We start from the raw sequence: 14,897 nt of genomic DNA on the forward strand, positions 1-14,897 counted from the left end.
GGGATTGATTTGTTTGCTTCGGTGGTGTGTTAGCGGTCGTAGTTGCGGTGTGTGATAAATTTTGAATTTTTTATTTTCAAAAAAGAATAAATTTTGAATTTTTATCCCAAAAAATGTTTATGGTGCAAGTCATGAAACTTCGCAAAACAATGTTAGAAAAAAATTCAGATGAACAAGGGAAGCTTGATAAAATTTGAACGATGATTGCATTGCCCATATTTGATTTTCTATTTATGCATCGTGTCAATATATAAAACTATGGAATTATTGAATATCGATTACTACTGCATCATGCATCTCCCCACACTCCAAATCATCAACCATGTGGCATTTCTCCTCGCTCCATGCTACCTGCACCTTGCCTCCACCCTTTATTAGGTGGCAATTATTGTTTTAAGCTCTCTTATGATCTGTAGGTGTCCATCTTGTTCACTTCCTTATTTAGCTCCACTCAAACATCTTCCATTCGCATGCAGCTGCTCCAGTCCTTCATTTTCCTTGCTCCAAGGGTTAAAAAAATGCTCTAGATTTTGATTTTTGGTTTCTAAGGACCAAAGATGTACGAAGAGAAAGGAATTTATCAAAGTAGTATACATAATGACAAATATCACAAAACACTAGAAAAGTCGTCAACTGATGGCTTTGTAGTTGGGTATGTTGTATGGCAAATCCAAAATTGAAGCTAAAGCAACAAAAAAAAAAGTTGTGTAATTTTGGTGTAGTCTAGAGTGTCTTTCGGAATTCAGAGATGTATAAAGTGGTCCAAGTCCAAATCAACACAACTCCAACATTCACTTTAAAAAGTAATTCAGGTCAACTTTTCCGGCTCTCGGTTTCAAAAAAAAGTTGAATCTGAGGTAGGTTAAAATGGGACTAATTCATCCAAAATTCAAACAATCACGGAAGGAAAGAACCCACAGACATCCCACCACGGAACATCCTGACATCCCCTCCACCTGGAAAGGGCGCCGCCCTCGCCTTTTCATAAAAATTATTCTGACCAAGGACCAAATCGCCAAACCGAACCCAAAAGCCGAAAGCCAAATCCAAAACAAATACCAAGACAGCGAGGAGGAAAAAAGGAAAATTAGAAAAATTCCCCCCCATCCACGCACAAACACCGCGAAGCCTCTGAGAAGAAAATGGAGGCATGAGCGCTAGCGCCTGCTCGTCCTCCTCCGCCCTCGTCGATCCCCTCGAAGCCCCCGCGCCCCCGCGGCCCTCGTCGTCGGCGGGCTCGCCAGGTCCCGCGCTCCCCCTTCTCCTCCTCGGCTGCGGCGGCGGCGGCGGCGGCGGAGGGAGCTAGGTAAGGGGGGAGGGGGAGGGGGGAGGTTGGGGTAGAGCGGAGCGGCAGCGACGATGCCGTCGCACGCGGATCTGGACCGCCAGATCTCGCAGCTGCGGGAGTGCAAGTTCCTGGCGGAGGCGGAGGTCAAGGCGCTCTGCGAGCAGGCCAAGGCGATCCTCATGGAGGAGTGGAACGTGCAGCCCGTGCGCTGCCCCGTCACCGTCTGCGGCGACATCCACGGCCAGTTCTATGACCTCATCGAGCTCTTCCGCATCGGCGGCGACGCGCCCGACACCAACTACCTCTTCATGGGCGACTACGTCGGTCAGTCCCCCCTGCCTCTTCTACCCTCCTGCGACCTGTGCTGGGTTCCTGCCGATCTATTGAGTTGTCAGGTGGTTCGATCTGGTTCTCTGGTCACTGTTAGTTCTTGATTTCAATAGATCCTGCTGGGGAACTGAGGTGCTCAGGTGCTCGGGCTTGGGGGCTGGAGCATCTGCGATGGGCTTACTGATGCTAAATGGATTGTTGAAGCTGATTATTTCTTTGTTACTGTTGCTTCATAGATCAGTAACTGTTTCATGTTGTTATTATGATTTGGATTAGTCGATTTGGGTATCTGTTGACTGACTTCAAACTCAATTTTTTTGCGGATGAGAAGTTAATATGTTCAGCATATTTATTTTTTAATGGAAACGAATATATTTCCTTAAAAGCGTTTTCGTGCCTTCTCAGTTCTCACCTATAGCAAGTGTGTAGAAAATATTTCCAGGTACTGTCTATATGAAGTTCGAAAATATTTCTCGGGAAACTGAAAGTGTGTGAACCTTTTAAATTTTATTGCATGCATGGCTTGTTCTATACTGCTAGATTAATAAATAATAAGGATGTGGCCTTTATTTTTGTCTGCTTTGTTCAGCTACACTATTGGTTACATTGACCGTCTACGCAAAGCATTCTTGAAAGTGATGGTGGTAGTGTAAGAACCTTGTGTCTTCAACACATGCTTCTTACTTCTGAAATTTGTATGCACTTCGGATATGGCCATGGATTTGATACAAACATGACTACTAAACTTTCTTGGACACTTAGATGCATTGCTTCCTAGTTGTGTATTGTATTATATAGACAATTCCCATGGAGTGCTACCTTTTTTTAGTTAAGTCGTTAAGGGACTAATCAAGCTGCTTTTCTTTCTATCTATATTTTCTATTGCTTTTTGATAGTTCTATTTGTTTCAATACCATAGTTGAATTGACTATGGGTATTTTCTGCAGACCGTGGCTACTACTCAGTGGAGACTGTGACATTGTTAGTGGCTTTAAAAGTACGTTATAGAGACAGAATCACAATATTGAGAGGAAATCATGAGAGCAGACAAATAACTCAAGTGTGAGTTCCTATTCCTCTAGTTGAACTCTACAGCAGTAGAGTTGCTAATTTCAGCAAAAGATTTCTCTTATTGCAATCACTGAAAAAAACGAGGGCATTTTTAAGTAAATTTTCCTGAAATGATTGAGTTTGAAATGGGCTATTTCTTGGACACTGAGTCCATACTAATGAATGGTACAAAATGTACTTAAAGGTTTGACTGTCAAGAGAATTAAGGCAATTGTTATCTTTATCTCTTGGCCGAATCAATTACTTTCTCGAATACTCAGATCACTAAGAATTTTGTCCTTCTTTGCTTCATTTTCGTTAACAATCCTTGTCTAAGATAAACTGCATTACTTCTATGGTCAAGGGCATCTGATGCTTGTAACTTTAACTTAGCATAATATTTGGACTACATATGTGATCACGTAATTGCTATGAAACTAAATCATTTTATGGCACAAAATTTATGTTTTCATTCTTGTATTGTTCTCTTGAACTCCATGTTTTAATTGCCTTTTGGGTTTTGTGATAGTAGAAAAGAACTTAGGTTTACAGGAGGGGGGCCAATGAGCTCCACATATTCGACCTAAGCTTCAGCTTTAGAAAGTCACAAGCTGATACTGAAGTTAGGGCTAAGCAGGCTCCTTTTTTTCCTCATCTTGAGAATTGGAGGCTAACAGAACTTGAACTTTGTCTCTACTCTCTATCCACATTCTAAATTTGATCGAATGTTGGTTTGAGGTAGAAACATTTTCTAGAGTAGATGCGAATGTGGAGGAGTGACATGGATATGGAATACTGAACCTGTGGATGTAGATTCACTGGTTTTGTAAATTTTGGATATTATAGTTTATACTTACTGGGGACCTAGGCCTCTAAACTCTTAACAACATTCTACAAAGAAAGTGAGGGGCCTCTCGTGTACACATTTTTATCTAACCTTCCAACCAGCACTCTCTATTTCCATGCTTGTCAAACCTTCATCTTCATACCATTATCTAGATTGAAGAAAATAAATAAAATGTTGCAAGGTGAATTATTCTGCTGGCTTAGTTAGATTGAAAAAGTTGCGACTTCAAATATAGATTTGTGTTTAAAGTTCAACAACTAAATTAACTACAGAATATTCCAGTTGGTTAATTTAACAATTAGCTGGTTTTTTGTACAATGATCAATTACTTGCATTCTTTCTATTGCATGTGATTGTCTCAACACATCTTATATTCACAACTTAGCTTCTCTGCGGGATTTGTAATGAATTAGTCAGTTATTTGCATGGAAAGGATGTTTCTTGGTCACGGCATGGCACTTACTGCTGAAACCACAATTGCTTCAATATGTAATGCTGATAGAATTCTGAAATTTACTTCCAATAACAACACGGTTTTGCGATGAATCATACATTGTTTCTGTTTTTGTTGCATTGGTCTACATTGTGAAATATAATTATACAAACACACCCAAAGTGCTAGGCTGCTCTTTACATGAAGTGTTTGGCTACAGTTATGGCTTCTATGATGAATGCTTACGGAAATATGGAAATGCAAACGTGTGGAAGTACTTCACGGACTTGTTTGATTATTTACCTCTCACAGCTCTTATAGAAAATCAGGTTTGTTCTATGTTTATGTTGTACATTGGTGTGAACTTGCAATTCTGTTTCTGTGTGTTCCTGATGAAAGCGGAAAATATCGTTCTGTACTTCTGTAGGTCTTCTGCCTACATGGTGGTCTCTCTCCATCGCTGGATACATTGGATAATATCCGTGCTCTCGATCGCATACAAGAGGTTGGCAATAAAATTTCCATGATTTATATGATCTAGTTGCTAATTGTGGATAACTATGCACCTCACATATTTTGAATTGTAGACCATTTTGTGCACGTCTTTCTTGTGAAATGGGATTATGGATCCTATTTATGTTTGACATATCTTGATAATAGAACAAGGCGCTGAAGTCTGCATAGACACGAAAGGTCTGGTTCTCAAGAAATAGATAGTTCTATTTATTAACTATATCTGTAAGGTAGGTTAGTAAGGATGATTTTGAGCGATTTATTTGCACCTGCAATTCTGCATGGGACAGGGAATGCTTTCGTGATTGTGGAAAGAACCGTAGAAACTAAACAACTCCAGATTTGAGAATTATTTGTCCACCTTGTTGCAGTTGTGTGGTTTTCTATTCTATGGCCCAGTGAAATTCTGTAAGGCAAAACAGAATCCATTTGACTCCATTTTCCAGCTTTACATGATCTTTTACTTCCTAGTTCAGTTGCAGTGAGCTTTACATGATCTTTTACTTCCTAGTTCAGTTGCAGTGAGAAAGTGGTTTTAATATAGAAGCCTATGATATTTTAGCTATCCAATTTCTTGGCATGGATCATTCTTTAATGATCTACAATTGACACCTCAATTGGGCTTTATGGTGTAAACATCATAACACCTGTATATATGAGTTTGCTGTTTTACAAAAGTTTTGTTTACCTTGATTAATACTTTCCTCTGTTTCCTAAAATGACTGCAGGTCCCACATGAAGGGCCTATGTGTGATCTGTTGTGGTCTGACCCGGATGATCGATGTGGATGGGGAATTTCACCAAGAGGTGCTGGATACACCTTTGGGCAAGATATCGCGCAGCAATTCAACCATACAAATGGACTAACACTTATTTCAAGGGCCCATCAACTTGTAATGGAAGGGTTCAATTGGTGTCAGGTTAGTATCCAGTATGATCGATTCTAACCATCATTTATTTTCTGTTGAAAATTCTGTTCACCAAACTGTCTTAGCATTTTTACCACACAAAAAACTGTCTTGGCATTTTTTATTGAAGTAGGGCAAACTCAATTCTGCCGAAGTTTCTGGGGCTCCTAATTATTGATAAGAATCACTGTTGCCATACATAAAAAATACTGATTTTAATACTCCATTTGTTAACACATGACATTTTGGATATCGACATGGTCCCCATACTGCAACTTTGACCGTTATTTGTTAAATCAAAACTATATTGAAAACCTTTAGAAGTATTTTTCACCATAAATCCAACTGTACAATTTCCACATGACAATTCACCAATAGTTAAGTTTGAACTAGTGGTCAAAATTAATAGCGAGCGGCTTTATAGCATGGTTTTTAAGCATCTTATGCTCACTAATGAAGGGCATTATTTTTTATGAATTTGCCGGTTGCCCGTGCATTGCAATGGATTTCCAATAAAAGTATTCAAAGATCTAGGCTGTAATAATTGAATTACATATAGAATTAAGCAACATAGAGATTACATAGATATGACTTAGAAAGCCGTCTATGTATTATCTGACACACATAAGTATGCACAGGCCATTGCATTATGTAGAACCAACCACCATCACCCACTACGACCAGTCCACCATCAACTGTGCTTTTTTTAGAAGTAAAGGCCATGCGATTTCACCTTCCATCACTGGCATGGGAGCACCGAACTGGAACATCGTCCTGCAGAATCTTGAATGATTTACATTGCCTTGTGTTGATTGTGTCATGCAGGATAAGAATGTTGTGACGGTGTTCAGCGCACCAAATTACTGCTACCGATGCGGTAACATGGCTGCAATCCTCGAAATTGGAGAGAACATGGATCAGAACTTCCTCCAATTCGACCCAGCTCCACGGCAAATCGACCCAGACATGACACGCAAGACCCCGGACTACTTTTTGTAATCGTCATGTCGGCTCCTTTTAACTTCTCTCTGCCGCAGGCCTGGGTCTGTAGATCTGCCATTAGAATATCTGTTTCCTCAGCCGCCTTGTACCCCTCCTAATTCTTTGGTGTGGAGATTTTGTTGCCGCTTCTCAGAACTTCATAGAGCATGTTAAAAGTACGGGGCATTGGGATTTTCTTTCCTTTTTTTTTCATTTTGCTGTACCTCCATTTTGTATTATTCTGAGACACAAGAGAAGAGAAGCTGCAATAGAATACCTCGTAATATATTTCGTTGTCTCCAGAAGAATATAAGATGCAAGAGGTGATGGGCATGATGTTACGTTGTTTCTTCTGGTGTTATTTGTGGTGGTTCGCTGGGTGTGATCATCTACCTCAGATCCGAAGCTCAATGGTCCAGCTCCAGCAGGTATGTTTTCAAGTTGCAGTACCAGGTCACAGTTTGGGTTGTGCTCAGATTTATAAGGTGGTTTTATCTGTGGATGTGTGTGCACTTGCAATTCTCTAGTTCCCGGTCGGAACAACCCCGTCATATCAAGTCACCTCAGCCGCCACTCGCCACTTGCATAGCTGCATGACACGAGGCGTTGGCTTACACAAAATTTGTTGAGCTTGACTTGCGCCGTGCCAATGCCATGAGCCCATGATAGATGGACCAGCAACCTTCACTTGCCATAGCTTCTCACGGCGGGTGGCTGCCGTCGACTTAGCTGGCTGGATCAGGACGAGAACACGGTAGGTGGATGAGGCGAGGTCAGTTCCTTTAGGCCAACAGGCTGAGACCGAGAGAACCTGAGAAGCCAAGCCAAGAGTGCAAGAAAGGAGGTGTGACGTCTTACTGGTCTTAGCAGGAGCTCCAAATCACCTATTTCTACTCCTTTTTTCTTCAGCTAAACGAGGCGCAGACATTGAGAATTACAGTATGGCTGTAGCCTGTTGGGCAGGGCAACCTGCACGATGTTTTCTTGAGCAGGGCAGCTGGTTTCAGTCTTTCAGATGAAGCCGCTTGGAAAGTTCAGAGACACTGAACGGAGCTCTTTTGTGTCACGAGCTCTTGTCGTGTCGTGGTGGGCACCGGGAAGGGATTAGGCGGACATGGTCAAAACAGGCACACCAAACTTTCTCTAGCTAGGAGGCTTGGCGTGTTGACCTGCTGACAACACGTCGAGGAAAAGGAATCGAACGGTTCCCAAGCTAAAGATGTTGACGTAGGTAAATTTTGCACTCGGCAGTCGGCACAAGCTCACAGCACTACTGACAACTGAACTGACTACCTTCCTTTTCCACCTAATTCATCTGCTTTACGAAGCACAACTGCACAGGAGGCCACAATCATTATACTACTCCATAGAACACTTGCACAAAAGTTTGCAGGACCAGATGTGCTAACCATAAGATATCATACCACCCATGTGAGGGCACTTGCCTAATGTCCGCACATACCAATGTTCAAACCTCCGCTCAAAAAAAAAAAAAAGTTCAAACCTGACCTTCCCGTCAGTCAGTCTTCTTTAAAGAACAAAATGACCTTCCTTCCTATGAGCCATCACTAATAATGCATTGCAGTTTGAATGGTTTGTGTTTTTCCACCGTTCCAAAGACAACCCCAGTGCTGCATCTGCTTCTCCTCGCGTCCATCCATCTGCTTCCGCACACTTTGGCTGCAGCATATCCCATGGATGCATGCTCAGCTTGTATTCTCCTCCTCACTTTGATTCATCTACTTTCAAGTGTCACAGCCCGTGATTACCTCTCCGCGGGCTCCTCCCTCTCCGTAAGGGGCGGGCCCCATTGAATTCAAAGGTATTCAACTGAATGCCCATTTTTTTTGAAACAAAATTCTATGTGTAGTATACCCCATGTATATGGTTCAAAAAAGGCGAAAATAACACAACAAAACATGCTCCTATGATCCCATTATGGCCCAAACATTCTCAGCTGCTCACCTACCATCCCCTACCTCCGGCCCACACGGCCCAAAATATATGTCATCTAGGCCCGGCTACCCTCTCCATGCCTTCCCTTTCCCTCCCTGCCGATTCCCCCCGCGCCTCGCCGTCTGCCCTAGCCCGCCCGTCCGCCGTCTCCCCCGCCGGGCGCCGCCTTGTGCCTCGCCGCCGCCCGGCCATCTCGCCCCCAACGGCTAGCGCCCGGACACCCGGCGCTCGTTGCCCCGGGGCGCACGCACGCAGACCGCGCCGCGCTGGTGGCTCGCGTAGGGCGGCAGGGGCCCGGCTCCGGTGGCCTGCCACGCACGGTGCGCCCACGCAGCGCTGCGTAGGGCCGCCCAGGGGCGCACGAGCACTTGCGCAGAGCAACTGAGCAAGAAGGCAAGGAGCCAGCCGGTGAACCAAGGTGCTCCGCGTTTCCGCGGTGGCTGGCGGCAGCGGCGAGCGCACTAGCGTGTGCGGGCGCACGACAGGGGCATCAGCTAGTGTGATCTGCTCTTCTTCCTACCTTTCAAGTTTGTCGTCGTTCCAAAATTTAATTATACATCTTAGACTTACTGTATATCGGTCTACAAATGTAAGAAAAAATTGGCTGTACTGCTACATATTGTACAGCTAGTCAGTTAGTGTTAAATTGATGCAATAATCAATTACGCATGCCAAAAAATTATGATTTAGACTGTCAAAAAAATTGCTTTTCAAGATTTTGAATACCCATGCGGCTTCTATAGCATCTCCCCCATTGACTCCACCTTCGCCATCTGGTTCTCCAGATCATCCGAAAGGACCATTGTCTGGAGCGCGAACCCTCTCCACGCTGTGCACACCTGGGGATCCAAAGTCATGTTAGATGTTGACGGAAACATGGTTCTGAAAGATTACAATGGACATATTGTGTGGAGCAACAATGTGAGCACTTCGGACGCGGGGCATGTTCAAGCCCAACTCTTGGACAATGGGAACCTCATTGTGAAGGGCAAAGGTGGTGATATCCTGTGGCAAAGCTTCGATTCTCCTAAGAGCTGGTACCTTGCTACCTACTCAGAGCATTACTGCTCGTATGAAGCTGGTATCTACTAACAGGTTACTTGTTCCTGGCCACTACAGCTTTCATTTCGATGACCGACACCTTCTTTCTTTCTTTGATGATGAGGAGGACAACTCTTTTATCTATTGGCCAAGTCCAAGTGGGACTATCTGGGAAAACCTTAGAGTGCTGTTCAATAGCACCACATCTGGTTCTCTGGATACCTGGGGACATTTCCTTGCAAGTGACAATTCAACCTTCACAGCTTCTGATTGGGGTCCAGGGATTAAGAGGTGGCTGACACTGGATTATGACGGCAACCTCAGATTATACAGTCTGAATAAGGCAGAAGGAACATGGTCGGTCACAGAATGAGGATGAGGAGGTGGAGATGGTCCTTGGAAGGATAGCCAGGATGCTCAAAGAGAATCTGCAGTTGGATGGCACCAAACAATCATGGGTCCCCAAATTTATTGACGCCAGACTGAAAGACGAATTCAACTACTTGCAAGCAAGAACAATGATAAAGCTGGCTGTTTCATGCCTGGAAGAAGATAGAAACAGAAGACCTACCATGGAAAATGTGTTGCAGATGCTGGTTTCAGTTGATGAAGTCAGTGGTGCAACTGTAATGGGAGGAGCTGCTTAAAAGCATTAAGCATGCATCCATATATATGGTTCTTTGTACTAAGGGCCATGCAAATATTATATTGATAGAAAATTCTAGTTGTATCATATATGCAGGATCTATGCTACCACGTTGCATTGTAATTATTTGTTCTATAGCACCGTAAAATCTGCTCGAGCATCTATGCTCATGGCTGTACATATTGTACTTGGTACAAGTTGTACTGTCGCTCAAATACAACCATATGATGATTTGTTTACTGTCACATCATGGTTCACAGGCAGATTTTAGGCAAATATCTACAGTCTATATTCTATATACAGTACTAGCAGAAAGTTGGAACATGTTAATCATTTCATACAAACTGAAAAGTAGTTAAAAGATTGCCTAGAAAAGATGATATGTTGTGTCCAACAATGGTGAGCGACTAGTTAACATTGCAATTGAACGTCGGCTAGACTGGAAGTTTCAAGCATCACATAACATAGTGTGCTTTTTTTAGAAGTAAAGACCATGCGATTTCTCCTTCCATCACCGGCATGGAAGCACCGAACGACACCCTCCATTCCAAAAAGGATGTAAATCCCGCTTTCCGAGAACTCAAACAATCTCAAGTTTGACCAAATTCTCAAACAATCTTAAGTTTGACCAAATTTATAGAAAATAGTATTAATACTTATATTACGAAATAAATAGGAACAATTGTATAACTATTATTGTTTTGAGCTGTAATTGCACATTTGCCCTTTTTTTTATCTTTGCATGTTTGCCCCTAGTTTTCAAAATTGAAGGCACTATTTGCCCCTGTTTCTCAACAATAGTCCCAAATAAATTTCACAAAAAAGAAAAAAAGGGGAAAAGACTATACTACCCCTTATCCAAAACACAAAACTCCTCCCCTCCCATTCTCCTCTATTTCCTTCGTGACCCATTCACATCCATCGGCGCTAGGGTTAGGGGCGGCCGGCGTCGTCGTGCTGGGGGCGGCCGGCGGGTGGGTGCGGGGATGCGGCGGGCAGACCCTAGTGCTCAATGGGCCCAGCGGCGGGCGGGCACCGACGCGGCGGCAGGCGGGAGCCGACACGGCTCGGGCTGCTCGGCGCGGCGGAGGCGGGTGGGGACCGGTGCGGCGGCGGGCGGGTGGGATCGGCGCAGCTCGGCGCTGCGGCAGCCGCCAGGAACCGGAGCGGCGGCAGGTAGCCGACGCGGGAGGCAAGCGTGAGCGGTGGGTGACGAGCGCCTCGACCCGGCGACGATGGAACAACTTGGGTAAATTTCTTCAACTTCATCCTTTCTGCAGTAGACAAATCGGGTTGTTTGATTAGGTCTTTAGGATGAACATTTTTTTCTCGAATACGTAGGAGAGCTACATATCATTGTATCGACAGAAGAAGAAAAGAGTCATACATAGACCCGAAACACCCCACACACACACCCTGAAAAACAATAGGAACTAATCACCCTTTATATTGGAAGGAGCAACCACTCTTAGAAGCTAGCCAACTAACCTATGCCCTGAGTAGAGAGCAGGGTAAGGCCCCTAGCACCTGCTAAGCACCACAGCTGTGCTTCATCCATGGCCAAAGCAAGAGCTGTGCTTTATCTTTAGGATGAACTAGCTTATAGAACATGCTCTGGTTTGTAGGACAAATGACAACCACATAAAACTTGTTGTTATGGTTCGGGCACATTGGAGCTTGCCGGATGGGAGTCCAAAGACATAGAAAGAGGGAAACCTTGACTATAACTGTTGACAGCCATGACTATAGCTTGCTAAAGTTGGTAGATTTCATTGGTGAAAGCTTTGTATGGGGTTCAAAGCAATACATTTCTTTGTGGCGGACAATGGGGGATGATTCTATTGGGATTACATCTGATGAACAGCTGTCCGAGTGGTTTGAGCTCAACAAACAAAGACAAGGGGGAAGTTCATATTGTTGGTCAAATCAATGACTTTGAAGGACCATTGCAGTTCTCACCGACCAAGCATAGGCTTCACTCTTCTATTCGGAACTTTCCGAGTACTGCACCTATTGATTTGGATCCTTTCATAGATCCAACACAGCCTACTCAGTGTACAAATGAGCTTGCCACGGTGCACAAGAAGGTGCATAGGAAAGTCACAGATGATGTACTGAGTGATAGCAGCTATGACTCTGAATTGGCTGCATCTTCTAACTCTGAATTAGATGCATTTTTTGACTCTGACTCTGACCTGAGTATGAGCCTGATCTTGAGTTAGTTCATGAAGATGACAATGATGATATTCCTGATTGTTCTTATGATGTTGATGCTCCATGTATTGATATTGGTTGTGTGTTTCATGACGTGAATCAATGCAAATCGGCATTAACCCAACATGCAATCTTGAATGATTATGATTTCCGTATTGTGAAGAAAGATAACAAGCGATATCGAACCAATTTTATGAGAGCTGATCAAGTCTGCGAGTGGACCTTTCTTTTGTTGGGATAGTTTTTTCCATAAATTGTGATATTTTGTTACACTATCATCTTAATTAGATGCTTATTTCCCTTGCAGGTTAAGATGGACGGTCCCAAGCACACATGCAGTTCAGTGAATCAGTATGGTGACACAATGGCATCAAATAATTGGGTCGCTGAAAGGGTGGTTGAATTCTTGAAAGAGGACTCAATCGTGGGACCTACGGAGTTACAACGTAAGCTGAAGGACAAGTACGCACTAGAAGTTCCTTACAACAAGGTTTTGAGGGGTAAGGAAAAGGCTCCAGAAATGATATTTGGTAAATGGGATGACAGTTATGACTTGCTGCCCACATATAGAGCTGAGCTACTCAAATCAGCTCCAGGAAGCATTGTTGAGCTGGATACTGAAAATCATCAAGGGGATGTCTGTTTTAGGAGATTCATTGTGGCCCTCAAACCATGCATTGATGGTTTTCTGCAAGGATGCAGGCCCTACATTGCTATAGATGCTACGCGAAGGTCAAGGGGTCAGTTGGCAACAGCTGGTTCTGTAGATAGAAATAATTGCCTTTTTCCTGTTGCCTATGGTGTAATTGAAACTGAGTCCACAAAGAGCTAGACATGGTTCATCTAGAACTTGAAGGCTGCTATTTTTTTCTCCAACACGCAGAAAAGTTGTGTATCATTGTATTGATAGAAGATACATAGACCCCCCCAACACACACACACACCCTTGCTCCTTTGCCACTAATCACCTGTTAAAGACAGACTTGAAGGCTGCTATTGGTGCACCAACAGGTTTGGCTATCAGCACAGATGCATGCAAAGGACTAGGTGAGACTGTGAAGGATGTGTATCCTGGTGTCAAACATAGAGAATGTATGAGGTATTTATGGAAAAATTTCAAGAAGCATTACTCTGGTGATTTGTTCAATTATAACATGTGGCCGGCTGCCAAGGCTTGCACTATTGAGAAGTTCAATTGGCACATGGGGCAAATACAGGAAAGGTTCCTTGAAGCAATTGCTTACTTGGATGAGAATCATCCATACTTGTGGAGTAGAAGCAAATTCTCTGAGCAATGCAAGGTAGACTATATCAATAATAACCTCTCTGAGTTTTTCAACAACTGGATACGAAAATGTAAAGACTTGCAGATTGTAGAGATGCATGATATTATAAGGCAGATGATCATAACCAAATTTGATGATAGGAGGAAAATTGCTATATCAATGGAGGGCAGCATAATCCCTAATATAACAAAGGCTCTAACTTCTCAAAGCAAAGATATCAAGGACCATGTGGTTTTAAGATGTGGCAATAAAACAGCTGAAGTTACTGCACCTACATCATCAGGATCATCTTACAAGTATGTAGTTAATTGAAGCTCAAGACATGCAGTTGTAGGTTGTGGCAAGTGAGTGGAAAGCCATGTAAACATTCTTTAGCATTCATAGCAAAGCTTAGTAGAGAGGTGCAAATGGATGACTTCGTCCATGATTCTTTCTCTGTTGAGAAGCTGAGAAAGACATATTCAGGTGTGTTTAATCCGATGACATCAAAGTATTTCTGGCCACGTGTTGATCTTGGATACAAAATAAAGAAGCATAAGTTGAGAAGAAAGCCTGGCGGGCCAAGGAAAACTAGGATTAAGGCATCAGATGAATCTGGTGCTAGGAAAAGAAAGAGGTGCTCAGAATGCCATCAACTTGGCCATACAACAAAGAAGTGCCAAGGGGGCCTGACTGCTAAGAAGAAAAAGATGTTTGCATCTCATGAGAATGCATCTGAGGTGGAGAGCAATGACTCTCCTACATCTTCCACAAGGGGAAGGGGTACAAGTAGCCGATCATTAACTACTGGGTCATCCAAGTATGTTATCCATGTGTACTTGTTTTCTATTTCTTATGCTTTGAACATACCTAATGATGCATTCTTATCTCAAAACAAGTGATGATGCAAGTAATATTGGAGGAGGATCACAAACTGGGAGAGGTGGAGGTACAAGTTCATCACGTACTGAAACAGCCAAGTACATCACTTTTTCAGTATAATTTGAATAGGTTCATGCCCACATACCACATTGGATATTTACTAATGCATTTTGAGCATTTTCACTCCTTTTTTTTGAAGTGATGGTGCCACTCATGATAGAGGATGAAGACCACCAACTGGGAGGGGGAGGAGTACAGGCAGAGGAAGAGGTGCTTCAAGGCTTGCTGCTTTGCTCAATGTATAGAAATGACCACTGTTTGGAATATGTAATAACTAGTGAGTGATTTGTTGTGAATGTATGACCTAGACATAATCTTAGCATGTGGTACCTTTATTTTGGTGTGCTTAATTGTGATCGAGATATGAGAAACTTAATGCGGTTACTGTCAACTCTTGCATTATGATGCAGATATTATGCTTATATATTATCTGGATCTTTCTTCAACTCGGCTGAGACCGAGAGAACCTGAGAAGCCAAGCCA

General features: G+C 43.1%; 3 protein-coding genes across 5 annotated transcripts; all 3 read left to right on the forward strand.

Annotated features, from left to right (window-relative positions):
• The first annotated feature begins 1,069 nt into the window (after window positions 1-1,069).
• LOC120703744 (serine/threonine-protein phosphatase PP2A-1 catalytic subunit) lies at window positions 1,070-6,652 on the forward strand. Of its 2 annotated transcripts, none has more exons than XR_005687216.1 (6): window positions 1,070-1,612; window positions 2,566-2,680; window positions 4,169-4,277; window positions 4,376-4,453; window positions 4,536-4,641; window positions 5,190-5,381. XR_005687216.1 is itself a non-coding variant. In XM_039987904.1 (6 exons), the coding sequence occupies exons 1-6, from the start codon at window positions 1,360-1,362 to the stop codon at window positions 6,366-6,368; spliced, it is 921 nt and encodes a 306-aa protein (XP_039843838.1). In that variant the 5' UTR covers window positions 1,080-1,359; the 3' UTR covers window positions 6,369-6,652. The 2 variants fall into 2 exon arrangements, 1 of the variants encoding a protein (XP_039843838.1); XM_039987904.1 differs by lacking the exon at window positions 4,536-4,641 and adding an exon at window positions 6,195-6,652 and having other exon boundaries at window positions 1,080-1,612.
• A 4,445-nt stretch (window positions 6,653-11,097) lies between these two features.
• Window positions 11,098-14,805, forward strand: LOC120703745. 2 transcript variants are annotated; one of them, XM_039987906.1, is made up of 3 exons: window positions 11,098-14,292; window positions 14,372-14,452; window positions 14,554-14,805. In XM_039987906.1, the coding sequence occupies exons 1-3, from the start codon at window positions 13,901-13,903 to the stop codon at window positions 14,579-14,581; spliced, it is 501 nt and encodes a 166-aa protein (XP_039843840.1). In that variant the 5' UTR covers window positions 11,098-13,900; the 3' UTR covers window positions 14,582-14,805. The 2 variants fall into 2 exon arrangements, with proteins under 2 accessions (XP_039843840.1, XP_039843839.1); XM_039987905.1 differs by having other exon boundaries at window positions 14,372-14,421.
• LOC120702178 lies at window positions 11,819-13,805 on the forward strand. The gene is made up of 5 exons (XM_039985920.1): window positions 11,819-11,909; window positions 12,028-12,104; window positions 12,194-12,415; window positions 12,515-12,947; window positions 13,219-13,805. Exons 1-5 carry the CDS (start codon window positions 11,819-11,821, stop codon window positions 13,803-13,805), a joined length of 1,410 nt encoding a protein of 469 aa, XP_039841854.1.
• Window positions 14,806-14,897: the final 92 nt, after the last annotated feature.

This window comes from Panicum virgatum, chromosome 4K (assembly GCF_016808335.1).
Source record: "Panicum virgatum strain AP13 chromosome 4K, P.virgatum_v5, whole genome shotgun sequence".
Lineage (NCBI taxonomy): Eukaryota > Viridiplantae > Streptophyta > Magnoliopsida > Poales > Poaceae > Panicum > Panicum virgatum.

Coding starts and splice junctions, on each gene's coding strand:
- LOC120703744 (XM_039987904.1), top strand. CDS start 1,360: ATGCCGTCGCACGCGGATCTGGACCGCCAGATCTCGCAGCTGCGGGAG. Junction 1,613..2,565: donor CTTCATGGGCGACTACGTCG/GTCAGTCCCCCC, acceptor TATTTTCTGCAG/ACCGTGGCTACTACTCAGTG. Junction 2,681..4,168: donor AGCAGACAAATAACTCAAGT/GTGAGTTCCTAT, acceptor GTTTGGCTACAG/TTATGGCTTCTATGATGAAT.
- LOC120702178 (XM_039985920.1), top strand. CDS start 11,819: ATGGGGGATGATTCTATTGGGATTACATCTGATGAACAGCTGTCCGAG. Junction 11,910..12,027: donor ACAAGGGGGAAGTTCATATT/GTTGGTCAAATC, acceptor ATCCTTTCATAG/ATCCAACACAGCCTACTCAG. Junction 12,105..12,193: donor ATAGGAAAGTCACAGATGAT/GTACTGAGTGAT, acceptor CTCTGACCTGAG/TATGAGCCTGATCTTGAGTT.
- LOC120703745 (XM_039987905.1), top strand. CDS start 13,901: ATGGATGACTTCGTCCATGATTCTTTCTCTGTTGAGAAGCTGAGAAAG. Junction 14,293..14,371: donor TTAACTACTGGGTCATCCAA/GTATGTTATCCA, acceptor TCTCAAAACAAG/TGATGATGCAAGTAATATTG. Junction 14,422..14,553: donor ACAAACTGGGAGAGGTGGAG/GTACAAGTTCAT, acceptor TTTTTTTTGAAG/TGATGGTGCCACTCATGATA.